At 39.8% G+C, this 27,484-nt stretch overlaps 2 protein-coding genes across 4 annotated transcripts in view; one reads left to right on the forward strand and one right to left on the reverse strand.

The window, feature by feature from the left end:
- The first annotated feature begins 3,551 nt into the window (after positions 1 to 3,551).
- Positions 3,552 to 21,043, forward strand: slc38a8a (solute carrier family 38 member 8a). Of its 2 annotated transcripts, XM_004564601.2 has the most exons (10): positions 3,552 to 3,802; positions 6,577 to 6,775; positions 8,008 to 8,164; positions 8,999 to 9,103; positions 10,913 to 10,970; positions 14,658 to 14,772; positions 16,095 to 16,242; positions 16,455 to 16,657; positions 16,738 to 16,789; positions 18,521 to 21,043. In XM_004564601.2, exons 1-10 carry the CDS (start codon positions 3,605 to 3,607, stop codon positions 18,621 to 18,623), a joined length of 1,338 nt encoding a protein of 445 aa, XP_004564658.1. In that variant the 5' UTR covers positions 3,552 to 3,604; the 3' UTR covers positions 18,624 to 21,043. The 2 variants fall into 2 exon arrangements, with proteins under 2 accessions (XP_004564658.1, XP_076742930.1); XM_076886815.1 differs by lacking the exon at positions 8,999 to 9,103.
- A 1,989-nt stretch (positions 21,044 to 23,032) lies between these two features.
- Positions 23,033 to 27,484, reverse strand: part of necab2 (N-terminal EF-hand calcium binding protein 2) — a 151,906-nt gene continuing 147,454 nt past the window's right edge. For both annotated transcript variants that reach the window (XM_076886816.1, XM_014410961.3), the window contains one exon: positions 23,033 to 27,305. In XM_076886816.1, coding sequence (XP_076742931.1) covers positions 27,277 to 27,305 — 29 coding nt within the window. In that variant the 3' untranslated portion in view covers positions 23,033 to 27,276. The remainder of the gene's footprint in view (positions 27,306 to 27,484) is intronic.

Raw genomic sequence — 27,484 nt, forward strand, 5'->3', positions numbered from 1 at the left:
TGGAGCATCTACTAAGCCAACTCTTCTGAAATGCAAAACTTGCAGATTTTTTTTAAATGTAAAAATCTGTAGTTGTTAACCTCAACCACTCCAGGGAGTTCATCAGACATGGCTGAGCACTCTGTAGTCAGGCTTCATATAAACTTGTCATGCACTCAGCAGCACTCCTGACACCTTAAAGAGAGTTCTTTGAGGTGAGGTGCAGATTTGCTCACCAATTACAACATTTTTAAGTCTTACATTTATATTAGCAGGGGAACAAATGGAAAAATACATGCACATATCCATATTTAGATGTGATAAAGGCAAAGAATCAGCAGTGTGCAAACTGCTGTTTCTTTTCTTTGTTTCCATGAACAACCTTTTTGAACCTTTTGGTGGTTCCATTAGTGGTTTTCCTTATTTTATTTTATTTTTTGGCCTTTTTTATGTAATGTCCACTGCTCCCTGTTGGGACCAGTAGGTCCCAGTAGGACCTGTAACCACTGGTACAATGGTTACAGCTGTGCATCATGCATTTGCTTCTTTTTCTGTTTCCATCCTGTGGATGCAGTTGAAATGTATGCTCTATTCCAAAAATCAAGGATGGTTCAGTCACACACACACATCTCACAAAGCTACCTACGTGAAAAGTAATTTCTTAAAAGCAAAATACCTGGGGAAATGGCTCAAAATCAATAAAAGCTTCCAGAAGGTTTTTGTAGGGGGCATGTTTGATCATTCAACAATAAACATTTGGAGGTGGCAGACAGAGGTTTATTGATGTGCCAAAAGGTCACCATCCACAGGTAGATTGGGGGACTATATTGTTCCTGTCTTTACCCGCTCTGACCTTTAACTGCTAGACCACGTAGATGTCCTGGTGACTCGAATCCTAATTTGAATAAAAATAAAACTGAGCTGCTTAATCAGCATTAAAAATGCCATCATAGCTTTAGACTTTGTATTAATTGCATTTTCTTGCACATTTTCTCTTCACTGTGCTCCAGGTATCACAAAGAACTGATCAAACCTACGTACCTAACATTTTGGCTCCAGTCACCACGAGCGCTAGAGAGTGATTAAAAAGTGGAGGTTAAACCTGTGACATGAGGCAGACTGCTGAGAAGAAATAATTGCATTCCTTTCCGAGGAGTAATCACAGATTGACTGGACTAATTCCACACCACTCATGGGTTTAGTATTGGTATTGGGCTGAATTCAGTGATGCAGGCTGATTTCATCAGAGGTGATGTATGCCGGTGTGCTGGGGGCTCTGAGCTTTGGCTCTTTATCCAAGCCTAATAGGCCAGATCAGCCTGTGAATCTGTCACCAGTCTTCTTGGATGATGGCTCCACTTAAGAACTAATCTCCCTCGGAACCTTGGGAAACTGGGAAATGACCCCGGAGCCAGCTTGCCGTGCTAACAAGATTTGGGAAAGCTGGTGGTGAGTGGAGGTCACATGCCCTTGTTTCCTCCAAGGTTCCCAGATGCCAGGACTTCCTGTTGGGTCAACCAGGTTGTAGGGTTATATTCTGAACGAGCAGTTGAAACATATACTGGGGTGGCTCTGAGCTGAATTCTCCAAATGATCCATTGGTTCTTCCCTTATCACATCCTACTAGTATCCAGCATGACACGCTGGCTGAAATCTAAACTCCTGCTCCTCCAGCTCTCCCAGCGTTTCAACAGCCACGTTCTATGTAAGCTTTCCTCCTGCGTGTTTAAGAAATATGCACCAAATCATCTGAATTACCCATCACATACACCTGGAAGCTATCAGAAAGCAGCCAGTGATGACGTCTAAAAATGTGCTGCCAAACCTTTGGTTAAAAATTTGAATCAGGCGATTTCTGATACTTTTATGTGCCCACTAGGATCCGTTACTAATTAATTTCCCATGTGTGTAGCTGGTGAGTCAAATCAGGGCCATGATTCTTCCTCACATCTTATAGCTGCTTTGTAGCATTTTCCCTGTTTGTGCTGTGTGCGTTCTTGCATCTGTAGCATTTCTCTGCTTGGAGCTTGTCCAGGCCTGTGATACCTAAGCTGTGAAAGGACCCCCATTAACAGCTCCGCTCATTCATTATCTCCATGCCCAATCCTGGTGGCAGGCTCGTTAATTTTCAAAGGAATTTGTGAGATCAATTTCCTTTTCCTCAGTGTCTGAATCCCAAACACATGGGTTATGCATGCAAATCAACAAATTGCTTGTAGCTTCTGCCTCTCTCCTTTCTTACTCCCCCCCCTCCCAGAAAGCTGGCTTTAAACGCCGGGGTGCAATCTGTTACCCTGTGACTGCACCGCAGGAAATTGATTTGTGTTGCTTTTTCATTTTCATCCATGAAATTAAAAGTCAAGAAACTCAATTTCACAAGTGAAATAAAGTTACATATAAATTTTGGAAGGGATGAGTTCAAACAAAGTGGGTTTGGCTTTTGTACCCCTGAATCAATCCTGTGCATGAAATTTACAAGTTGATGCTCCCATGTTATTTCTGCTGGACATATGTAGGCCATTCAGAACTGTCTTCATGTTTACTTCCCCTTCCAGACCAGACAACCTACTAAATGAGGCACCGCAAACAAAAGCAGATAAAAGCATCAAAAAGAGGGAACGAGAGGGAAGACGGAAAAGGGGATACAATGGCGGCATGTTTAGAGAAAAGAACGTGCAAGAAAGCTTTCAAAGAAAAACGGTCATCTTCCATTGATCCTCTGCTCCAAGCAGAAAACACTAATGGAGAGGCCAGATCCATAGGCTACGTTCACACTGCAGGTCTTAGTCTTCCTCATCCACTCTGTTTCCAGACTTTCACTGTCTTTACCAGTCAAGGACATTTAGCCCTCACAAAGACCCCAACCTCCAGGATTCATTCTAAGATGCTCCCTAGCATAGATATTCCAGCCTTTTCTTTAATTCTGTCCACGCACACATACTGGCTGTTTGTTGTTGTGTGTATATATTCAGGTTACTGAATTGAGAAGCTCAACTTGACTTTTTTTTCTACATAACCAGTTATGCAGACAGACTGGAACACCACATTTAGCCCTTATTACGAACATATTATTAAGGTTAGTTAGGCATTTCACACTATTGCTGTTCAGTTAGAGCATATTTCATAGCGTACTACATTTTCTACTTTATTGCCAGGACCTTTAGAATAAGATATAGACTGAGAAAATATGTCATTTTTATTACACAAGGTAAAAACAAATGTAAAAAAAACCCCCATTTGTTTTCAAATAATTTGCACATTGAACGCTTTCTAAATAAGTCCTTTGGCAGATTAAATATTACTTCTTTTTATTTCGATTTTTTTTCTCCTTTTTTTTTTTAACAAAATAAACCAAAACAAAGAGGAAAGTCTTGGGAAGATAACAACAACAACAATATGAAAGTGATCCATTGGATTAAGTTAAAAGACAGGTAAAAAGTTTCTGAGCAGCACCTGAAGGCAGCAGCAGCAGATCCACCCCTCCCTCCACCCGCTCTCCAGCCGGCCCACCTTGCTCAGTGGGCCCCTATGAGAGGCAAGCCCAGCATCCAAGTGACCTGCTCCTGTTTGCAGTCTACTTGCGAGCACCGCAGTATCGCGCAGTGAGTCTCCTGGCGGTCGGAGCATGGAGGAATTGGCCAGAGAGAGCATCAGTCTTCTGGCTTCAGCCTCGGCCAAGCCACCTCTGGACGTTGGGCCCCGGCTGGGCTCTGTGGGGGCCATTTTCATCATGCTTAAATCCGCTCTGGGTGCTGGGCTCCTCAACTTCCCCTGGGCCTTCGAGAGAGCCGGAGGAATCCACAGCGCTATCACCGTGGAGCTGGTGGGTATTTATTCATTTTAGAAAGACATATTATACAAAAATTCACACTTTGAATTTTTTTCCCCCTGCATCACTGAGTCCTGTCTAATACACAAAATTACCTTTTTTTAAAAAGATTATTTATCAGCAATAACAGTTTTATATTTATTGATTCTGGGAGGTTTTTGAGTGGAAGTGATACATCTTATCTCCTTTAAACTGGGGCCCTCTGAGATTAATTAAAAACACTGTGATCTTCTCCACATGGCAGGAGAGGCCATGTTAGACTTGACCTCAGGACTTTAAAATTCACTTTATTCTTATCTCAATAAAAATGTTCTCCTCACTTGGCCTCTATAGTGGTCCAAAAGTTTGTAAAAAAATCCCCACAAAGTCTTTTTCTTGTTAATGTGCAGACTCTAAAACTGTAATTTTGGCAATTTGTTTAGCAAAGCAACTCCACAGTGCAAAGATTGTTCAAGACTTATATTTTTTTTTCTTGTTTTACCCTCTCTGGATACTCTCTGCACTCATAAAACTCAGTGAAGATTTTAAACATATTTAAAGCTGCAGCCATTCATTCTTGGCCACTAAGGGGCAGAAAAAAGACAAATATACAGGTGTCACAATACTCACACTTAAAATTTAACATGTGTTAGTATTCAGTGAACTTTTTGCATGTAATTATATGTGACTAACAAAATTCCAATATTTGCTCTACTTTTAGCTCTAGTTTGGTCTTTAACTAATGATAGATGAATGAATCCGGCCCACTGGACAGCTTTAGAAAATATAAAGAAGTGCATAGATTTCAAACTTTCACCTGTATTTTATTTTTTATTACTCAATTAAATAACAGGAAAGTTCCTGTTTTTCTGTTATTAGTCAGTCCATTGCAAAAACGTCATATTTTATAATTACAGGACAGTCTGAGCAATGAACTAACTTTTTCTGTAATTTTACACATTTATCATGTAGTCTCATTGGATCAAAGTGGGCTGTATATGGACCACTATGTGTATAGAGTTTGACATCCCTGCTGTGGATCATTTCCCCTTCATACATGGTAATGATGGTTGAACTGAACTGTTAAAATCAAATCCCCCATTTGGATACTGTTGAGGCTTAAAGTTAAGAGTGTGCACAGGCACAGTCACCTGCAGCTGGTAGCACTGTTTATAGACTGACTGAAGACTTTATCAGATACATCGTGTTAGGACGGAGCTGGAGTCCTTTTTGCTTTGTGAAGTGTCTAAATTCTTTGTGGCATAAATTCAACAAGGTGCTGGAAACATACCTCACAGGTTTTGGTCCACATTTACATGATCGATCATGCAGTTGTTGTACACTTGTCATTTGCATTGGGTTCGGGTGACTATGGAAGTCTTTAGATTACAGTGAATATTCTGTCATGTTCAAGAAACCAGTTTCGGTTCATCTGAGTTTTGTGATATCGCGCGCTGTCCTGCTAGAAGCAGCCATCACAAGATGGGTACACAGCAGTTATAAAGGGATGGACATCAGGCAACAGTACTCAGGTAGGCTGTGGCATTTAAATTGATGGTCATCTGGTACTAAGAAGCCAAAGGTGTGTCAAGAAAATATCCCTCACACCATTACAGCACCACCACCAGCCTGAACAGCGCATGATGGAGCCATGCTTTGATGTTGTTTATGCCAAATTCTGACTCTACCTTTCAAATGTTGCAGCAGAAATCAAGACTCATCAGACCAGGCAATATTTTCTGAGTCCGCTGATGCCCAGTTTTGGTGAGCCCAGAACAGGAAAACTGTAGCCTCAGTTCCCTGTTGTCAAAGGAGCTTGCAAAGAAAAGCGTCTGGACTTCTTTAAGTTACTTGAAGACGTTTCACCTCTCATCCGAGAAGCTCCTTCAGTTCTAAGGTCAAATGGTGGAGAGTCCCAGATATCATATATCAGTTTCCTGTTCTTACCTGACAAGAATGAGACCTGGTCTGGTCTTCTGCTTCCAGGTTTAACATTTTATGAATTCAAAGATGCTCTCCTGCATAGAAGACAAGTGGTCATTTGAATTACTGTTTCCATCCTATCAACTTGAAACAGTCTGGTCATTCTGTTCTGACTTCTCATATCAAGACTTGGTGCTTACTGGATATTTTTTCTTTTTCAGACTGTTCTATATAAACTCTGGAGATGATTGAGTGGAAAACTCCCAGTAGATCAGCATAATCCAGTATCCAAATACTAATCCAGCCTCTCTGGCACTAACAACCATGTATTTACAGCCACTTAAATCACCTTTCTTCCATATTCTGATTTCTCAGTTTGACCATGAACAGGTCATCTTGACAATGTCACCATTACATGTCTAAGTGCATTATTGAGTTGCTGTGACACCCAGTGCATTTCTTAGTTTTCCATGGGGTCATTCATTAAATACATTTGTCACACTGCCAATAAATTACATGCATCCACGCAGGCATTTAGTAATTGTATTAGTTTCACTTATGTTATCCATCAGCAGAGTATGCAATACATTTAAAAATAGACACGAGGACCTGATCAGAAGTTAGTGAAACACTGATGTTTCCCAAACGTGCACGGGCAAAAAGAAAACTTTAATGTTTCCTGATGATCTTTTATTTACCAAGCACTTTTGGACTCAGGACCTAGAGCTGCACGTGAACAAAGGGTATTCAGTTTGACTGAATTTAGGCTTTTGTCATTTAAATGTATTGAGCAGAACACAGTCAAAATAACACTTGGAAGTTGATTTAACATTGTCTTATTGTCTTGGTTTTCTTCACCTGCTCAGGTTTCCCTCGTGTTCCTGATTAGTGGCCTGATTATCCTGGGCTATTCCTCGTCCATTAGTGGCCAATGCACCTACCAGGCGGTGGTGAAGAAGATATGTGGGCATGTCATTGGCCAACTGTGTGAGATCTGTTTTGTCTTCAACCTCTTCATGATTTCTGTGGCCTTTCTGGTCATAGTGGATGACCAGCTGGAAAAGTGTGAGTTAATGTTCACTTTTATTTTTCAATCTTTCATCATTTCCTAAATTTACTATTTTTAAAAAAAATCATTTTCCTGTTATCCAACATTGTTTGCCAGCAGGAGCTATTCAGAGTGTGTTGAATACTGTATTTAGTTCGAACTCTCAGTGTTGTGTTGTGTTTGAATGGATAAATGCAGACACAGTGGTACAGAAATGCATCTGTTGGCTCTGTGTTGCAGCAACATGAAACCACTGCAGCTCGTTGCAGGTTTGATTCGACACATTTCTGGTGGATTTTAATGTCAGTTGTTCAGCAAATGTCAAATGTCACAGTTGTGAACTAGAGATTTATAAATACGATTGAACTGTGTTGAGTGACAGATTTGTTTTATGTTACTAATAAAAATGAAACATGGGGGATCAGTTTGCTTTTGGAGGCAGCCTCAAGTGGCTGGAAGAGGAAGTGCAGACTTTTGTACTACATTGTTACATTAATTTTACAGCCCTGATATTGCCTCTTTCATACAGTTCAGTTTGATACTTCAAAGAAGTGAGCATGCACTAAATGTCAGTTAGAAGAGTGAAAATAATTCAGAGAGTGATGCAAATAGACAGTACATGCATAAATGTTCAACAGTGTATTTCAAAACCACAGAGCAACTGCAGTTTTGGCAGCCTTGCTCAGCTCGTGTCATCTCTAAGATGAAATGCAGATTTAAAGTGATTAAATGATAGGATCCTATTGTATATAATCTTTCTGTCCAGATTACAGGCACTGAAATAGATTCATAATTCATATCCTCTAAAATACAGCTTTCTTGAAGGGCCAGTGGGAAAAATATATAAATCTGTACACTTGGTTTATAAAATCCATCCATCTGTAGTTTATGGAGCCACAGATTCATAGTTTGTAAATGGATTTCTAGACATATTTTACTTTTTTAGAAAAAAGGAAAGCGATTGAAGCACAAGAATGTGTTTTTGATTTAGGTTTTTGGGCACATTTACCACTGTGATCTGTTTTGAATTGGACTTTTCAGCACTTTCATTTAGCAACATCTTTTTTCAAGTTTATTTTTTTAAAACCAAACTGAGATATGCAAGCAGGGAAATTGGTAGAAGCAGATTGCTGTTCATGAATTAGACAGCAGTTTTATTTGCATTTTCTCTGTTTTTAAAAAAAAATGCATTTAACTTTCACATCTGTGATATATGTGTGTTGTTACGTCGCTGTTTTGTGTCTGTCAGTGAGCGACTCCCTGCATGAGCTGGTAACTAATCTTCCGGAGTCAGAGATGCCAGAACACTTCTACATGGACCGGCGCTTCGCTTTGGTGCTGCTCTGTTTCTTCCTCATCCTGCCATTATCCATCTCCAAAGAGATCAGCATTCAGAAATACATCAGGTCAGGTGTTACATGTGGTGGCACTTATAGTAGTTATTATTATTTTTTAAATTAGGTGATAATGACAGCTAATGGACGGTTCAAATGTATCATTCATATTTCCTGCTGCACCCAGCTGTATCCAAAAGATTTTAGTCACAATGCCTGAACTACCCACTGAAAAATACTTGATTTCTTTATGATTATTTGTGTGAGACTTTTCATTCACAGTTTCTTTTTTGATTATTTCAAAAACTTCACTGTGCTGCCACCCAAAGGCCAAACTGTCAAATTAGGAAAAATGATCACGATATAGGAAACCAATAAGTAATGAGGAGATTAATGTTATCAAGATCGATGACCTTTTACCTGCTGGCAGCCTTCATGACAACTTTAACATCTTGGCTCAGCATGCAGTTTCATATTTACTGTAATATTAATACAAAATCCTATTACAAGCGCCCTTCTAATATCACCATTCACAGGCCATAAGCTGTTGTGTAAGTTATAGTCAGTTGCAGACCTAATTTTGAGGTTTCTGTGTGGTGGGTGAAGTATAAAGGTTGTTTCTCAGGAGTAGCATAGCCTGCAAAACTGGTGTTCAGATTTGTTAAAGTGTTTTGGAGGTGTGCTTACTCAGCTTTACGGTGCCGCAGCGTTTCTTTTCTTAAAGAAGAGGATTATGATCCTCATTTATTCAGAGCATACAGGTCAAGCATGTCTCTATATGGATAAATGAGTAGAGAACATGACCCTGGTCAGCCTCAAGTAAGCCTCTCATTCATTTTATGTTGGACTGAATGTTTCAGTCTGATTTCTGTCTGAAGCAGGCTTTTTGTCTCCATCCTCTCACAGTGTTCTGGGTACTTTGGCTGCGACCTACCTGACCACAGCCATCATCATCAAATACCATACCATGCCTTCTGTTCTGGTTCACAACAGCCCTCTCCACACCAATGGGTACGTACGTTTGTGTGTGAGGGCTACAAATAATGGGTTCCAGGGCTCCAAACAATCTGCTTGCTTCACTGGTCACAACAGTAAGTGAAGTGAGGTTCAGACTGGTCTTCGGACAGACTGGCAGCATCGAGAGTGCAGTGAATTATCAATGCTGTGGTTGATTCGCTTGTTTTCAGTTCTCCAGCTCAATGCTTGGTTTTTTATTTTTATTTTTAGAACTGTGCTGATTCACTCTTAGATAATATTTAGTGTAAACAATTTTAAATCCTTCACATATAATGCAAATGCATTATCCACTACACCATGGAACCACTTTTGTTAAAAAAAAGAAAGAAAGTAACAAAGTGAAAAAGAAAAATAGGTGTCATTAAACGTGATTTATTACACAAAACTACTAAAGTAAAGATGAACACAGGGAAGCTCTTTTCTTCACGGTCTCCAAGGCCAAAAACAACAAACAAAACAAAACAAACTAAGAAAACACATCAAGAACTCTCGAGCCAAAAACAGAATACAGTGGCTGAGCTCCCTGTCCAGCTAAAAACAGGAGAAAACAATTGAAACAAAAATGGCAGAGCACCCCTACCTGCTTCCACTGTGATTAACTATTAACACTGTAAAGGCATACTTTTACTCACAACAAAGAAAGAAAGTCAAAGTTACACAGAGTTTAAATTCACACACAGCTGCCGCCTGCTGCCCAAACCACTGTAGCTCACAGTTCTGGCAAATGGGGGACGTGGAAGGGGCGTGGCGGTTTGAGATGGCAGTCGTGGCTGACGAGCTGCAACACACCTCAGCTCCAGCTCATGAGGCAGACCTGGAACTCTCTCATTAAGGGAGAGCCACTAGAGGTGAGCGACCGTAGCAGGTAGCATGCTGGTTAACACCGCTGCCTCACAGCAAAAGGGTCCTGGGTTTTTCTGTGTGGAGTTTGCATGTTCTTTTTGGGTACTCTGGCCAAAGACATGCATTTAGTGAGGTTAGGTTAATTTAGTTGATCCTAAATTGGGCATAGGTGTGAATGGTGCAAATGACCTGTCCAGAGTGTAACCTACCGGCTCCACCGGTAACCTTGTTAAGGATGGATGGATGAAGTTTATATATATATATATATATATATATATATATATATATATAACTTCATCCATCCATGAAGCGTTGTTTTAAAGAAGAGTGGGATAGAAATCCTCCACAACAATGTGAGACACTGATTAAGTCATATGGAAAACAATCACTTCAAATTATTGCTGCCAATGGAGGTTCTTTTGAAAACGTTCCTCTTCACAGAACTCTATGCAGACACATTTTTGATACTGGCACCCAACACCAGGGGGTGCTGCAGAAAGGGGTTTCTTGACTGTTAGGTAGGCATCAGCAGTCCTGTCTAGTTCTAATAAACATATTCTAACTCTTCTCTTAAATGCTCTTTTCAGTCTTGATGATGAAGTTTTCATCTTTTAGTTATCATCTATGTGTCGTAAATATACTTCATCACCAGAGCTAGTCCACATATTGAGGTTGCACCCAGGAAATATGGCTTTTGTAAAGCTTCCTCATAAATCTGTCTGAATTGAGGCCACTAGGACAGACGCAGTTGTCCACTTGAAGCCCTGTGTTGCTCTGTCTGGATCACTGACTTAACTCGGCAGCTCTTATCACCCATTTGCCTGTGATTGACAGAGTAACTCTAGAGTGAAGAGTCTCTAAATGCCATGGCATTATCAGCGGTGCCTCAATAATAGACTAATTCTTCTTCCGGTGGCATTTGTGAATCCATGAAAATGACTCTTGTGTTTCCTCCTTAAGGATGAACTCCTGGGCCGCCATGTTCAGTGTCATCCCGACCATCTGCTTTGGTTTCCAAGTGAGTGCAGCAATTTAAAATATGTTGATGTTTATGTTCATCTAAAACTTGGATAACATGTGTTTGCATCGTCGTGCTGCCTTAAGGCTGGAGGCCAGTGCAAGCACAGCTGTCTGTGGAGGAGTACGTAATGTATCAGCAGGAAAAACTGCTTGGAAGTGTATATATGTGGCTAAATATGCAAGTAATTTCTAAGCAGGTAATGAGCCACGTCTTCATAATGTTTCACCTGAACGTCTTTTAGTCATACTGCAGATATTTTGGACTTCAGTATTTATAAAGGCTTTAGATATGTGGCTCTGATGTCTCTGCCCCCAAAACCATTGAGATAAATGGTAAAAAGCATGACTCATTTGCCTCTGCAAAACGATTAGGACATTTACAAAAATAATAAATAATAAGACAGGAAATTAAAAACAAAAGGTATAAAGGTAACAAAGTGGAAATACATTGGCAAATAAATGATCTCGCTGTACTGGAAAGATAGCAAACAAACACCAGGTCATGTGTTCTGTGTTAGTTTCTGTTTCAGCTTTTTTTTTTGGGGGGGGGGGGGGGTTAAGTACAGCGTTTTGTTGTTTTGCAGGAGAATTTGAATTGTTTGCCTGAGATAATAACAGTGGAGGAATTAATTTAATTTTTTAGCCAAATTTCTTGAGATAAGGTTAAAGTTTGCTCTTAATGTGAGTGGGAAAAAAAATCTGAAGTACTGCTCTTACAATCAAAAAGCTTGATAAATGGCTCAATGGTTTTAATTTAGCTGACATTTGTAGATGTATACAAACCAACGTAATGGGAGAGAATGCGTTTAGATGACATGTGATAATTTGCTGTAATTTAAAATATGGGTCTTATGTTTGTAAATGATACAGACACAGCTGCCATGTCACTTTCAGAAAATAACAAGAAAAGTGTTGTTTTGTTCTTGTGCTTTTAAGGCTGAGGACACTGAGACTGAGGCAGCCGGGGCTATTAAAGGCATTAGGTCCATATGTTTTGGAGCAATAACAATTTTTGTAATTTTGACTCTTTATACCAACATAGTGGATCATAGTCTCCAATCAAGAAACATCAATATGAATACAGAGGGTTTACAGCAAGATGCAAAGCAATTGTTTGCATCTTGCTGTAGAACACGAAGGGCAGATTAGATTTTGCCAGAAAACATCTGAAACAGGTGGCACAGCTAAAAAAATAGAATTATTTAAAATTTTATTTAAAATAAAACCCAGTTTGCCTTCTATTGGAACAATGGAAAGAGAAAAGTATTAAGAAGGAAAGAAACAGCTCATGATCTGAACAATATAAGATTATCTATCAAACATGGTGGAAGGAATGTTATGGCATGGGTATGGATGGCTGCTAGTGGAACCAGGCCACTAGTGTTTTTAGAAGTTAGATGAAGTGTGAAGTGGAAAAAGACTATACTGATTGCTCAGATCAGCCAAATGCTGCAACACAGATTAGATGGCTTTTCACAGAGCAAATGATTCAAAGCATATCTTAGGACTTTGACGACTTGGGTGGTAGATTTAAAGGGTAGTGCAAAATCAACCCAAGTTTCTCAGGACAAAGAATTTAGACCAGAACATTTTGTTCAATTACTGAACAGAAAACTGAAGGCAGAGAGCCACAAAATGAGCAGCAACTAAGGGCAGCTGCATTAGAGGCCACCGACAGTATCTCAAGAGAGGAAATACAGCATTTAATGATGTCCATGGGTTCTCGACTTCAGGCACACATTGACTGCAAAGGACCTTCAAGCATTAAAAACAATCCCTATTTGAAATTATGTGTCCAATCACTTTTGTGCCTCTGAAGATGGGAGACTGTGTATAAAAATGACTGCAATTCCTAAATAGTTGAAAATTATTGTTAAACCCCTTGAATTAAAGCGGAAAGTTTGCAGCTCAGTTACACAGATTGTTTCATTTAAAATCAACTGTTTTGGTGAATGTAGGCAAAAAAATGTGCCATTGTCCAAAAACAGATGTGACTGTGTAAATGTTGAAGCAGTCATCCTGTAATTTTATCGTGTATGAAGCACCGTAGTTGCAGTTGGATAAGAATAGAAATCTTCCATGTCTTGATTCTTTCTTCCATAAAGTCTCAGGAATCAAAATAGAGCTTTATCGTTAAAAAATAATGCTAAACTATAGTTGGCATGGCCCTCACTCTTCCTGGACAGCCTCTCTGCATCACTGCTGCGGCCATCAGATAAAATTAAAATGCCAAAACAAGTCACATACTTTTACGTTCACACAGAAGCTGGCAAATCGGTTTATGACAGAGATTTGGGGAATCACAAGGTTACAGAAATAAACCAAAGCAAATCCATCTATATTTACACCAAAGGTGCTTGGAAAGTATAGGCGCCAAGGTCATGAGGTATGCAGCCTTACCATTTAGCCACTGGGGCGTATTACAAGCGAGAGGGCCAAGCTATGACAAAGTCTGAGATGCACGATGTTTGCTCAACACGTACCAAAAAGAGGCTTTAAAACTGCTGTCAGTGCTTTGTCAGTGCTCTTACTGCATCAGGCGGACGGGCAGGTGGAGGGTGTTAAATATCTCGACGCAAGCAGAAGTGAGGATGTGAGGATGCACATCTCAGCGTTATTGACTCAGTGCGTGCCAGATGTTTAGATTTTGGAATATAAAATGAAGCTACTGCAAGGGCTCCATTAGGTGGATCAGCTGTGTATAAAGCTGATATTTCCCTCAGGAAATGTTTATGTCTGATAATGTCTAGCTAAATTTAACATCAGCAAAACGTATAGATTATTTGGCTAAATACACTCTCACATCGTATCATTCACGTCCATTGTATTGGGCTGGAAACAGCCCAATACAATGTGTGTGTTTTTTTGCTCTTTGATGTAATATAGAACTTTCTATGTAGCATATAATGGCTCATATTGGAGAGTGGGTGTTCTCACTTAATCTTTAAGGCTTCTCAGGAGAGTGTGTTTAACTTCAGTGTAAAGGTCAGCAAGCTGCCGCTCACTGTGCTCCGTGGGAGCGCCGCAGAGTGAGCTTTTCATATTTAATAGCAGGGCAGAGTGCATGGAAAAAAGATCATTCTGTCAGTCTCAAGCAGGACAGACTGATGTGTAACTTCCCAAGTTGCCAAGGTAACCCCTGAAGGCTGGTGGCGGGATCTAATAAAAGGAGGCGAAAGTGTGAGAGGATTGATGCATGTCCTCTCAAACAAACACATAGACACGCTCCCTCAGGGTGAGTGATTGCAGGGCAAAGGGTTGAATAGAGGGCTGATGAGATCCTGAGAGGAAGGGAGGGCAAGGAAAAAGGAAGCGAGATTTTACACTGCCCGGTGGCAGCTGGGATCAAGTAGGGACAAGAGTCTTTATCCTGAAATCTATGAAGGATTAATTCAGCCCTATTGTGCCACTGACACAGCCCGTGCACCTTCTTTTATTTCCTACCTCAGTTCATCACACTGGCAGTAACATCAGACATAATAAGACCAGCCTGAACTATGAGATCCAAAGAGAGGAGAATAATCCGACGCAGACTGTTACAGAGACATGCAGTCTGACCAGCGACTATTCCCTGGTTGAAGCGTTTGGCTCAATGTGTCAGGGGATTGTCTGACTGTGGGCACTGTTACTGTTTCCTTCTATACTTAAAGTGTGATTGAATTTCACATCTTTGTGCTGGTTTCAGTGTCACGAGGCGTCCATCGCCATCTACAGCAGCCTGGAGAACCAGCGGCTCTCTCACTGGGTCTTCATCTCTGTGATCTCCATGATCTTCTGCTTCGTCATTTACTCCCTCACAGGTCAAATGACTTCCTCTGCTTCCTCTCTCCACAACCCACCCAAGTTATATTTCATATCTTATGTGTTATATACTCTTATACACGTTTTTTATTACTTGAATACTGATTTTATCTCACTAATGATGGACTTTATTTTAGTTTTGCAGTTACATACGATACAGCTATGCAGTTAATATACATTACATCCGATGAAATATGTAACTACTCATCAAATACTCCATTTTTGGTTCCTATGTATTGTACTAAACTCTTGTTGAGCCCAATGAAAAAAAAGAACTGCTTTAAATTTCAGTTTTATTTATACAGCGCCAAATCACAACAACAGTCGCCTCAAGCCGCTTTATATTGTAAGGTAGACCCTACAATAATACATACAGAGAAAAACTCAACAATCATATTTCCCCCTATTAGCAAGCACTTTGGCAACAGGGGGAAGGAAAAACTCCCTTTAACAGGAAGAAACCTCCGGCAGAACCAGGCTCAGGGAGTTGCAGCCATCTGAGGTGCTCTGAATGTGGCTCAGCTTGGCTGTAATTCTGGAAAGAAATTGTGATCACGTACAAGTTTTAACCTCATACGCATACACAAAAAATATGAACTGACAGTAATCCTCACTCTGCTCACAGAGGCCAACAGAGGGCAACTCTTTCGGTTGCAAAAAAGAAGTTGAGTTCTTTAGAAGGCGATGGGAAAATGACCAGAGTTGATGGCCTTTGTAAACACTTTTTAAAAGGTTGATTATCTTATCTGCTAGTTGGAAGCTCTTTTGAACATTCAATTAATTTTGTAATTTGTAGTTCTATGTATAATAAGAAAGACGATAGAGTAAGGGTAGGCCATAGGTTTTGACTACCTTTGTGACTGAATGGGAGGAGAATTTTCAGTTTATTTTGGGACAAAGTCAGCCTGCTTTTTAAGCCTTTTTTTTAAAACCTGTGACTCTGCAAAATCAACAGAATTTCAGTGACCACAAAGTTAATTTCAAAATAATCTTCAAAATAACTCCACAAATAGGCCTGTTTAGGCATTTTAAGGTGACTTCAGAGTTGCTTCTACAGGACAACCTTCATATTTCATTCAGGTTCACTCATTGTGACGCTGGGTTTCATAAAAAAAGCTGGTGATGCCCCAAAACACTCAAGTCAAGGATTAAAACCATTACCTCATAAAGCAATGAGTTACATCAAGGTGGCTTTACCCAAGTTTTATATCTATTTTTTTTTTTTAAATAACTCGTGAAATGATTATAAATCATTGTTTGTGTGGCTGCAGATAAGCTGCAGTTGTTGGTAACTGTAAACCTTCACACTTCTCTGTTGCAGGAGTTTATGGGTTCCTGACATTTGGAAAGGACGCGAGGCCTGACATTTTAATGTCGTACACTAGCAGCGATGTCCTAATGCTGATCGCGAGGCTGCTGTTTAGCATCTCTATCATCACCATCTATCCCATCACCCTGCTGCTCGGCAGGTCAGCAACTCTTCAGTTGAATCTTGTTAACTTGGCTCACTTTTCCATTTAAATGAAGCGATTCTCAGTTAAAGCAAAGTTTCACATTTGAAAACTCTTACGTGAAGTGAGGGCAAAGACACAAACTGCGAGCACCTAAATCGTCTTCACAGGGTGCAATGTTTCAATTACAAAAGACAGTGTGTGGCTACGCATCTGTTTCTGCTCCTCAGATCAGTGATCCAGGACCTGCTGCTGAGCTGGCGACAGAGACGCAGCGGCGTGGTCACGGTAGACTTTGAAAGCCGCAGCCGCTACATGCTAACGGTCCTGTGGATAACCGCGACGCTGCTCATCGCTGTGTTTGTACCAGACATCAGCAAGGTCATCAGTGTGATCGGAGGGATCAGCGCATTTTTCATCTTTATCTTCCCAGGTAGCGCTCTTGGTTATTGATGCGTGTTATGACCAATGTTTCACGTGTGCTGTTGAAACTTTGTGTTTGTGTTTGAACAGGGCTCTGTTTGATGTTTGCCATGCAGTCAGAGCCGGTGTCCTGTAAGACCAGGTGAGGGAAAAACTTCATTTAAATGATAATGTAATGCAAATATACAGATGGAAGGTAATCCAAAGAAGAGACATAGAATGAAGGAAGTTTGCATAATAAGCTGAAATGCCTGCATGGATGTTTGACTGGATCTTCACGCTTGCACTATATCTCAAGTTGTTTTCGTGTGACAACCATATCATTATGATCATTATTGTTCTTTTTCCTGCATTTATTCTATTTCACTGTATGTGCCGCTCTCTGTACTCTCAACTGCCTCATGGGGATAAATAAAGTTATCGGAATCTGAAGCTAAAGTGATTAATTTAGCAAACATCTAGTCAGAAGCGATATAGACAACTCAGCTGACTAATTCATAAATCCATAATAATTTGGGATGACATCTGGTAAAATCAAGATGCAAATCAAGAGTTCTAACGCAGGACTGTCACAGTACCAGATTTTTATCATACATAAAATGATAATATTGCTATATCCATTGAGAATTTGATGTAAAAAGTACAAATCACACTTAACTTTTTATAATTTATTAACTCCCTGTTGCCTTTTGTAAGGCAAATAGTTGCTAAATTGATGATAACATAGAGAAACTAAACTGCAGTGACTCAGTTGGGGCAACTATAGACACACTTGAGAGTCAAGCTGCAGGGCAAACAGAACCTGTGTATTCAATGAAGTCCTTTCATTAGTGGGATTGTTAGAAATCAGTCTTTATTAAGTATTATCACAGCACTGCTCTCATAGGTTACATCATTATGCATCAGAAATTTGTCTAAGGAAGGCCAAAACTAGGCGTTTTTCTTTGTGCTCTCTGTGTCCCCTCATACTGTGTTTTAACACAGCTACAGTGTTTTCTACATTTATGGTGGGATTGATGCTCTCCATATTTCTTGTTGTTTTCTGTTGTCAGACAACTTATGAAATAGTGACTTAATAGGAGCAACTAAACTTAACTTGATGACCTGGAGACATTGAAGCTGCTGTTTTGATAAAATATTCATAGTATGATTAACATCCTCTGACACAGTTGCTGTAGATGATGATAGTCGTGTTTCCAATTTTTACACAAAATTTTTCGTGCAGAAAGCTGAAACTAAGAGAGATAAATGCATGAATATAATCCTCTAAGCGTGTATGGCTGGAATGTAAAGTTTCAGTTAAACTTTTAATCTTGTGGTTTCAACCTTTTAAGGAATTCTTTAATAGTAGTCGCAGGTCTCAGGATGTGAACCTGTCTGTCAGCTGGTTTGCTCATTCAGAGATTCCTCCTCAGAATAAATCAAATCCACAAGCTGTATCTGTGTCTAACTCAATTATGAACCCACCTATGTGTGGCTGGCACATGCATATTAAAAGGATGAAACTTTTGGAGAAACATTTTCAGATTTTTTGTTAATTGTAATGACCTCGCTCTGTTAATAATGGTGCGATAAGTTGGCAAAACTCTAAGGGCTACAGAACCATTAGTTGACTCCTAATTTTTCTCTCACTTGCACTGTAGCAACATAAGAAACAGTACAACCTACGGCACAGTCTGCAAGTAAAGCAAGACAAAAAGGGTAAAATGAAACGTGATGATTGGTTTATTTAGTGCCACGAGTAAAGGTCAGACTAAATTCAGTGCTGCTGCACCATCTGTTTCATTGAGTGAGTTAAGATTGGGTTGAAGGATGTTACTGAAAGTAAGTCCCATCATTTGTTGACCACTTGGTACCACTTGTTGTCCTCCAGAGTCATCTTCACGGTTTGGGGGGTGGTGATGCTCATCTGTGGAGCCTTCATATTTGGCCAGAGCACCACCATCGCTGTTATGCAGCTCCTCGGAAAGATCTGACTTTTCCACGTCCCTTGATGGTCCGAGCGTTTTTAGAAACAGACAGTGGGGAATAAACGTGAAATAACCGATGGTGAGTTATGGCTCTTTAACAGCACATGGAGATGACCCTGGATCAGTGAAGCAGCCTTTCAAAACTTGCAGCTTATGGTTTTTAAAGGACTGAAGCCAGCAATCATGTCTCCCTCCTCAAGTACAGGATGTTAGTTTCACTTGGGATAATTATTCCTACTTGCTATATGATTATCTATGTCCGTACCTCTTGCCTTGCTGACATGAAATCCTCAGGTATTTTCTATAGTTTGTGCTTACAGTCTTATAACACACTGCCACAATCAGTTTAACGCCCTAAATAAAACTCTACACTTAGTTTTATCTGTACAAAGCTTAGTATAGAGCTTTATCTTAATATTGTAGAGTGTTATAAAATGACACACGGCACCTTTTTCACATTTTCTTGAATAGATTCTACTTTAATTAAAGTAAAAATATTCTCAATAGTGCAACATAAATAATCAAGAGCCATTAAAACTTAAAAAATATTATCATGCAGGCCAAATGGGATGTGTTAATGAGACATTACCTTTTTTTTTAAAATGATAAATCTTTTTCATCATTTCCTGCTTGCCTGTTACTGCTGATATGTGGGTAGGCCTTTGGTGGAGCCATAAAAGACTGCCACAACAGTAGCTTGAGGTTGCAACATGAATTCAGGAGAGAGGATAATTTTATGTTTCTGTACGTGAATATTTGGTTTTTGTGTGTAAATAGGTCATTTTTTTAATGTCTTACAAAAAAACCCCTACATTTTGACATTTGTATTAATTACCAGTGTTTTGAATTTTCATGCATTTTTGATCAGTCTGTTATTTCCCCTCGTGTCTTTACCCCCTGCGTATCTGTGAGTTCTTGTTTCCCCTCGTGTTTTATTCCACGTTTCCCCAGCCCGACACGTCTGTGCTCTCCCTCGTGCTCCCTCTGTCTCTCTCCCTCTCCAGTCTGCGTCTCTGTGCACTTCCTGTTTTACTTTGATAGTCTCCCGTCAGTGTAAGTAGGGTCAGTGGTTCCCAAACGTTTTTTGCTAGGCCCCCCTTTGTTTTACAAGAAAAATATTTTGTTTTCAAACTCCATTGCATTTTATTTCACACCTCAAACATTTAGTAAACAATTAAGCAAATACAAGTAAACTGCAATAAATTACAAGTAATATTACAAGTAACTACTAACTCTGTTATGCTACGTCCATACCTACACGGGTATTTTTGAAAACGCAGCTGTTTCTATGCGTTTGGACCTTTTGTCTACATGTAAACGATGTTTCGAATCACCAAAAACTGAGATTTTTTAAAACTCCTTTTTTTGCGTTTACGTGTGGACGAGGAATACAGAGTTCGTCATGCAATGTCAAAGGCATGTGCCTTTTTCCACGTCACGCTGTGCACCATGTTATTGTTTATATGAGATTGCAGAATGGAAGATAGTAAGATTAACAGTATTTTGTCTCTATCTGCAGTTTTTACACGCTTACACATACACACGCAGTTACTGTCCCTCCATTTAGAAAGGCAGAGGCGTCACGGTGTGATTATTTTATGTGTAGTTGTTTTTTTCCTGTGTAATAATATTCAACATTGCTATCAATACATTTTTCAAAATGGGTTAAAAAACAAACAACTGTGGGATACCGTTTGTCCGCGATTTGAACCAAGGGAACAAATTGTGGCAGGATCAGCCTGATATTATTTGTATCCCGCTGTAACTTTGCTGTATAAAGAGCTAACATCTCCAAAATGTCAGGAGTAGTTAGTTATTACAAGAAGTGTTTGTGAACTAAAAATCAAGAATGTCGGATACTGTTTCTCCGTGATTTGAAGAGCCCAGTGCTGCTCCCGACGAAGGGAAAACCAATTCTGCAGGGGAGACCTACCTTTGCACTTGTGCAGGTGAAGCCAAAGGGAAGATATGCTTCACCATATTTTCTAGTCTTTGGAAGGAAGTTGGTTTGGAAACATATTTGCCGATGCTTCATCTCCTGCTTTGCGTTTGCGTGGGCGCTCCATCAGAAACCTGTCCATTAAGCTAGCAGTGGCCAAGAGTTCTTCTTCTTCTTTTTTATCTTCATACCGCGCCCCCCCCAGGGGGTGGGCCCCACACTTTGGGAACCTCTGGTGTAGGTCATGTTGTGTTTGGTCCTGGCCTTTCTAGTTGTGATTATTCGTGCTAGCTGCGCTCTTTGTGTGCTCTCACGTCCCTTGTTATCTTTCTGTGTGTTTATGCGTCTCCCTCAGTCCTTTGTCGCATCCTCCCTCTTGGCTGTGTTTCCTTGTGTGCCTCTCCGTATGATTAGTTATGAATTTCCCAGTTTAGTTTTGTATCACCTTTTCCCCCATTCAGCGAATAAAGCTGTATTTTGAGTTAAAGTCCTGTTTGCGTCTGGGTCCTATTCCTGCCTGCACACAGCCATTTCATGACATTAATTTTACTGGACAAAAGAAAAAGACAACTGAATAAAGCAAATTGTAAACTTATTTTACTTATTTATTTTCTGTTTGAATAGCAGCCTGCACTTTGAATCATTGGGGGTTACGCACAATATAAAAGCAATAACCTATCCAAAGCAATCACAAGGATGTTATGGGTTCAGCATCCAAAACTGTGAGCAAGGAAGAGTAAACCATCTCCTGCAGCCACTCACCAACTGGTAGAAGCATGCTCAGTTTTCCCCCCAGTGATCTACTGGTCTGCAGTTTTATTTTACTAATTTAATGGCTTACCTCATGAATATTTAACTTTATAATTAACTTGCTCAACAGCACTGCTGAATAGCTCTACAAGGTTTTGCGTCTGGTGTCCTGTTGGGATTCAGTTCAATTTAATTTAATTTATATAGTGCCAAATCACAACAGCAGTACATCAAGGTGCTTTAAACCCCCAAAAAATCAGACGACCCCCTTTAAGCAAGCACTTGGCAACAGTGGAAAGGAAAAATTCCCTTTTAACAGGAAGAAACCTTTCGGCAGGATCAGGATCAGGGAGGGGCGGCCGTGACTGGGGGGGCGGTAATGGGAGGAAGACAGTACAAAACGCACACTGTGGGAAAAAAGAGAGATAATGACTTGTGATTAAATGGTGTCTAAATACTACTTTGCACTGAGTTGAGAGTTGTACGTAGACATTGATGGACATTTTTGCTGATTAGCTAATGTAGTGCTATGCTTGTTCTGTATGATTGATGTATAACACCAGTGTTAAGTTTTTGTGTCCAACGTATTTCTGAGTAAAGCTATTCTGGAGCACATGCTAGGGAAACATTTACCACATTATAGGTTTCACACCAGATAAACCCATAATAATTTATTTTTTGTAGTGTGCATGCAGACTGAACATTACCATATTATGGCTCAAAGTTCAAATCACACATCTGCCACAACATTTACACAGGAAGGAAAAGAAAAAGCACAATTCCCAATAACCAGCAGCATTTAATATCAAAGCCATACAGCACAGTTTTCAGTTTTATAGTTTTATTGAATTGCATCACTCTACATCATCTAGAATTTCAACAAGATATTCTTTAAAGACCAAATATAATACTTGCATCCCTGCAATAAGTCTCTACACTTAAGAAGAGAAAGCTTTTTTTTTTTTTTTTACTGAAACATACATTAAGAATTAATATTTAATTAAACATTGCCATAAAAGTTATGTTCATTCTTGAATGCCATTTTTCTAGTCATATATTTTATATAATAGATTTAAGTCTCTGTCTCTTTCATAGGAATACTAGAAAACAAAGAAGGTAAGAAATGCACAAAACCCATTGAGTAGCATTGCCTAATACTACAGCAAAGAAGTTACTGGACATTCAGTTGACATGCACTCAGTTGAAGAATAGAAAAGAACACAGCCATAGAAAGGAAGAGTTATGGCCATGATGTCGGTCAGTTTGGCAAATTACTGATTGGCTTGTTCTCTTGGATAGACTCTAAATAAAAGATGGATGTAGCCTGCATGTCTTGAGTGACGGCAAAGGGAGCAGTCTTTATATAGAAATCTCAGATAATGAGACTTGGTTCTACCTTGCAAGGGAAGCCAAATATTGGGTTCATGCCAGCTGCACTCTGGTGTTCTTGGGAAGTTCTTTTTAAGGTGTTTGTTCAGTCACCATAGCAAAGGTTGCTAGTGGTTCAGAGTAGTTGGGGTATATATTGCAATGGCTAAGGAGGTCATTTGTGTAGAGCTTAAAGTGCTTCTTTGGTTTGCAATACTTGTGATGGTAGGGTAGGTCATGATCACCCATGCAGATTGTATTTCCTACTCTGTGCCTTTAGGGCCAGGTTGAGTTGGTTTTACAAAGGATCTAGATAGAGGAGCTCCAGGTTCGTGAAATACATTCTGTCTGATGTATCTGCAGAGCAGGGTGGAGACAAATGCTGCACTGCATATGCCTAAAACTTGTTGATGACCTTCAGGATATCATTTTTAAGAACCCATCTTAAAAACCGAAGACCAACATTGTGGTTAATGCCATTCTCTCATGACTTTAGTTTTTTGAGTGTTTGCCTTGGGTGAAAAGACTGGCACTGGCTAGCTATTGTGTTTAAGGTGAACTAACTGAATTGAGCGATTCTGTGAATCAGGCCTGCATCCCATCATGCACTTGCAGGAGGAAGGAAAGGAGTCTGGCTGGCATCATAGAGCCACAGGCAAGAACCGATTGGTGACATCATGGTGGCTATGACCATCTTTTATGTATAGTCTATGGTGTCACGTTTATGGTGTCTATGTTAGGTTTCTTGAGGTAAACCAGGTGACATGTTTCCTGTTTACCAGTATCACAACAATTACATAAACTAATCCACGCCTACAGAAGGCCTGATCTCAACATGTTGTAGGTCCTCTGCCGTCTTTTCACAATGTTACCAGGAAACATTCTGCTCAGCCATGCTTCAGTACATTTCAGTGGCATAACTCTTTCATTGTATGACGAAGCACGGGTTGCACGGAGAAGTAGGAGGATAGAAAAAGAACAGGTTGCACAGTCTGAGGGACATTCAGGAATGTATCAACAGGAAACAGTACTGGTGTTTCTGACCATTCACTTACTATCGATCTCATATACACAACCCAGCCAAGCTGGGCACAATGTACACAAAGGGAGATCCCTTAATTAGAACATGTGGGTTGCACTCAGCCAGGCTTGAGTACTGTAAATCTATGGCTATCAGTATAGTAAATCACTTATATGTAAACACTAATCCATGCAATATGGCTTTGTTTGTATTGAGAATACAGTAGCTCCTTCTTGAACGCAAATAGGATTGGAGTTTGAGATATATATGTATATGTTGGGGTTTTTGTTCCAACAAGTGAGAGGTTAAATGTACCCTGTGAAGTTTTCTTGTCAAAGTATTGTGGTTTTAATATTAAGCAGGTGGTTATTGGGTAACCTTTCACCTTGTGGGGTTAATGTAGTAACTGCATACACTATACAGGCTATATTAACAGATCGAGTCAAACCTGACCACCTCAAGGTACTTTAAGTGTTTAAGTGGTCTTCTTTTCAAGCTTTCAAGGCTACCTTAACTTGCATGACGGAGAACCGACAGACACATCTCATGATCAATGTACTTTTTGTATTTTGCAACTTAGTCTCTACTTAGTTACTTAAGGTTTTGATACTTTAATTTCAGAAGTCAGATAATTGCAGAAGTCACTGCATTGCTGAATTCCTCTGAAAGACTTGGTTTTGAAACTTTATCAGGTCCAGATTAGCACCTAGATTTATTCTTAAACCCTGCAAATTTCATTTTAGTTGGACCATTTCAAAACAACAAGTTAGATGATAAGTGGCACAGCAATAGTCCCTCTTACGCTGCTTTCTTCCTTATAAAACAAAGCAGATCTCTTTATAGCCCAAATCATACACTGTTTAACACATTCATTGCTATATTTGTGAAATCTCTGCTCTTTAATGCTGTTAGTGGTCCAAACTTCCACAGGGTACCTTTAAAAGAGACACTCACAGGTTGGTAAATACATTTTCACAGATAATGCAATACTGCTTTTGCATGCCTGTTCTACAAGCCTATTGTTATACATATTTCTGTTACCATATATGTAATAATGTTCAACACTTCCACGTGTCACACAGTCATGCCCCGCTGAGCGCAGCCCGGAGTTCTAAAAGTAGGTAACAATCAACATTAGTGTCAGTGTAGCTGGATCCCCGCTCACTGCCACCACAGTGCCAGCAGATGACAGACTCGCTGTCTTCACAGGTGAAGAGAGAATAGACTCAACAGTGAGGTGGATGGCAAGATGGCACCTTTGAAAGAATAATGCTGTAACGGAGCAGTGATTCATTAACAAGTCTTTACCCAGTTAGACAGTAATATATCTCTACATACTCTCATCATACTCATTGACCTCTAATATACTCTACTATGCTTAAGTCACAATATTCACTCATTTTTACATTGTGCTTTTTTTAATCTGATTGTTTGACAGTGTGTGTGGGCTGATGTGCAGTGAAGACTGAACTCAGCCGGTTTTCAGACTTTACCGAACAATATCGTTGATGTCACGTCCGAATAATAAGCTCATCTGGGTTTTAATGTAAAGGTCGAATATGTCCGTCCTCCATTTCACCCTGATGTCCTGGAATTTGCGAGAGCTGTAACTTTCCATAATATCCTCCTGTTCATTGACTTTTTTGCACTTAAAGGTGGGTTCAGTAGTGGCAATACATGTGATCACGTGTTCGAGATATTAATGCCGAGGTGGTTCATCTAACTGCTACAGTATGCTAAGTGTTGTGAAGGTTTATTTCAAATTCAAGGCTATTCTTTCAGTGATGTTCAATAGCTGAATAGACCTGTCATCGTGGTAATAATGTCATATATTAATGAAACACAATCTGATGTCTACACCGAAAGTGGGGAATTCTCTGCTTACAGGGAATTTAAAATGCATCAAAAAGAAGTTGCCTTTTAAAATCCTTTACCTGCTCAACCATGTGGTGATGTTTAAGGCTTTATATTCAGTGTTCTTCATATATCTGTTTCGGATGGTAGCTATTTGGATTCAAACAAACAGGTTAGAGAAGCTGCAGCACCTGTGAAGCTACTGCCACTTTCACTGAGGATAAGATTTGTACCATAGCACTAAAAGATGTCAGTAAAGGCAAATATAATCATAACAGAACAACATTTTCATATGTACAATCTCCACTAGACTTACACAGCTAATATAAGCAACCCATCACCAATTCAGACAAGGAATGCATGAACAGAAGGCAAAAATCAAACCGTGTTTATCTGCATGGAGAACACTGAAGTGCTGCCTGTCTCTCTAAGCAGTCGCTTTCTCAAGGTAGCGGGCGTGTCGCGTCAGAAACTATCCCTTAAATGTGTTTAGTTAAAATAAAACTACACCGAAAAACACCAGCGGGAATTTGTGTTAGCATCTACACATGCAAATCCTTGAGAAGAACTGACATCAGCTGGCCTTCTTCTACTGGTGCCAGGTTAAAACGACATCATTCTTCACAGGGATTAGCTGTGCTTTAAAGAAACAGTACCGTGTAACAGCCAGTAAACCATCAGAGACATTACCCTCAGAACAGCCATTGTATACAGAGTGAATGTAAAAGAGATTAAGAGAGTGAACAGAACAAACGAAGGCAACAAAATCGGAAAATTATGGAGGAGATAAAATATACTTGGTCATTATAAGATTATTAACCTTAAAAGGTGGCCTTATGGGGTCATCTACTGATTGTTATGTGAGGATTTAAAGTTACTACTGGAACCACTGCTCTATAATAGCACATCTGTTTCTTTCCTATTCATGAACTGGTGAACAGCTGGAACTGTACAGTAAAATGACCGCATTATTCTACCCTTCAGTGGTTCTTCTCTCATATTAAAATCACTTGTTTATTCAGAGCCAGTGTTCACTTTCCCAGATAAAATTCTAGGCTAAATGTCATATTTAAATGGCTTTGGGTAAATAACATCCATAAGAGAGGACAGCTAGCTAAAGACTTCTCCGTTTTCCTGAGAACGCAAACTAATCTGTCAACTAGGTATTTCGAGTCTTCATTTTAATGTCATGGCTGATGCGAGGGTAATTTGGTCAGTTATGAAATAAATAAATAAACAAAAGTCTGCGATATATTCACAGATATAATAAGCAGCTACTATAAAGTGACAGCTACACAGATGAGCTATCTGTGGTGATCAGCTGCATTCCCAAACTGACTACTGAAAAGCTGCTACATGGAAAACTCAACCTTCGGGGTCCTTGCTACATGACAATCTCCACCTTACAGTGGCTCAAAGCTATTAGAAACATGTACATGAAGTAATCCACAATCTTGAAATCCAGCAAACTACCATGATGAGATGCAAACATGTTTTAGTAATCTCACGTTGTAAAATGCACTGTTTGTTCAATTTTCACCGCAGTTGACACCATTCATTTGCACTATGTAAACATGTACTTACAAAAAGAGTTGAGGGAGTTTGGGGGTTGTGGGGATTGGGGTGGGTGAAACAGAGGAGAAAAAAAGGTTTTAGGGCTGGAGGGGAAGGAGTTAAAGAAGTGAGGAGTGTCAGGAGTCTTGGCGTGTAGTCGAATATCTTCATGCTCAGTCCCTGTTCACGCTGCACCAGACGGCTGCAAATAGAAAGAGGGATGACGAGTGAGAAAAAGGTTCGAAAGGAAGGAGTTTTTAAAGAAAGCGTGCCTCAGAGTGAAAAAACAATGTGGAGAGTGAGCAAAAAAAATGGATTGAATGGAAATGAGAAGAAAGCAGAACAGGCGTGGGGGAAAGAAGAGCGCCAAGAAGAGAAATG

Source organism: Maylandia zebra, linkage group LG7 (assembly GCF_041146795.1).
Source record: "Maylandia zebra isolate NMK-2024a linkage group LG7, Mzebra_GT3a, whole genome shotgun sequence".
NCBI classification, from domain to species: domain Eukaryota; kingdom Metazoa; phylum Chordata; class Actinopteri; order Cichliformes; family Cichlidae; genus Maylandia; species Maylandia zebra.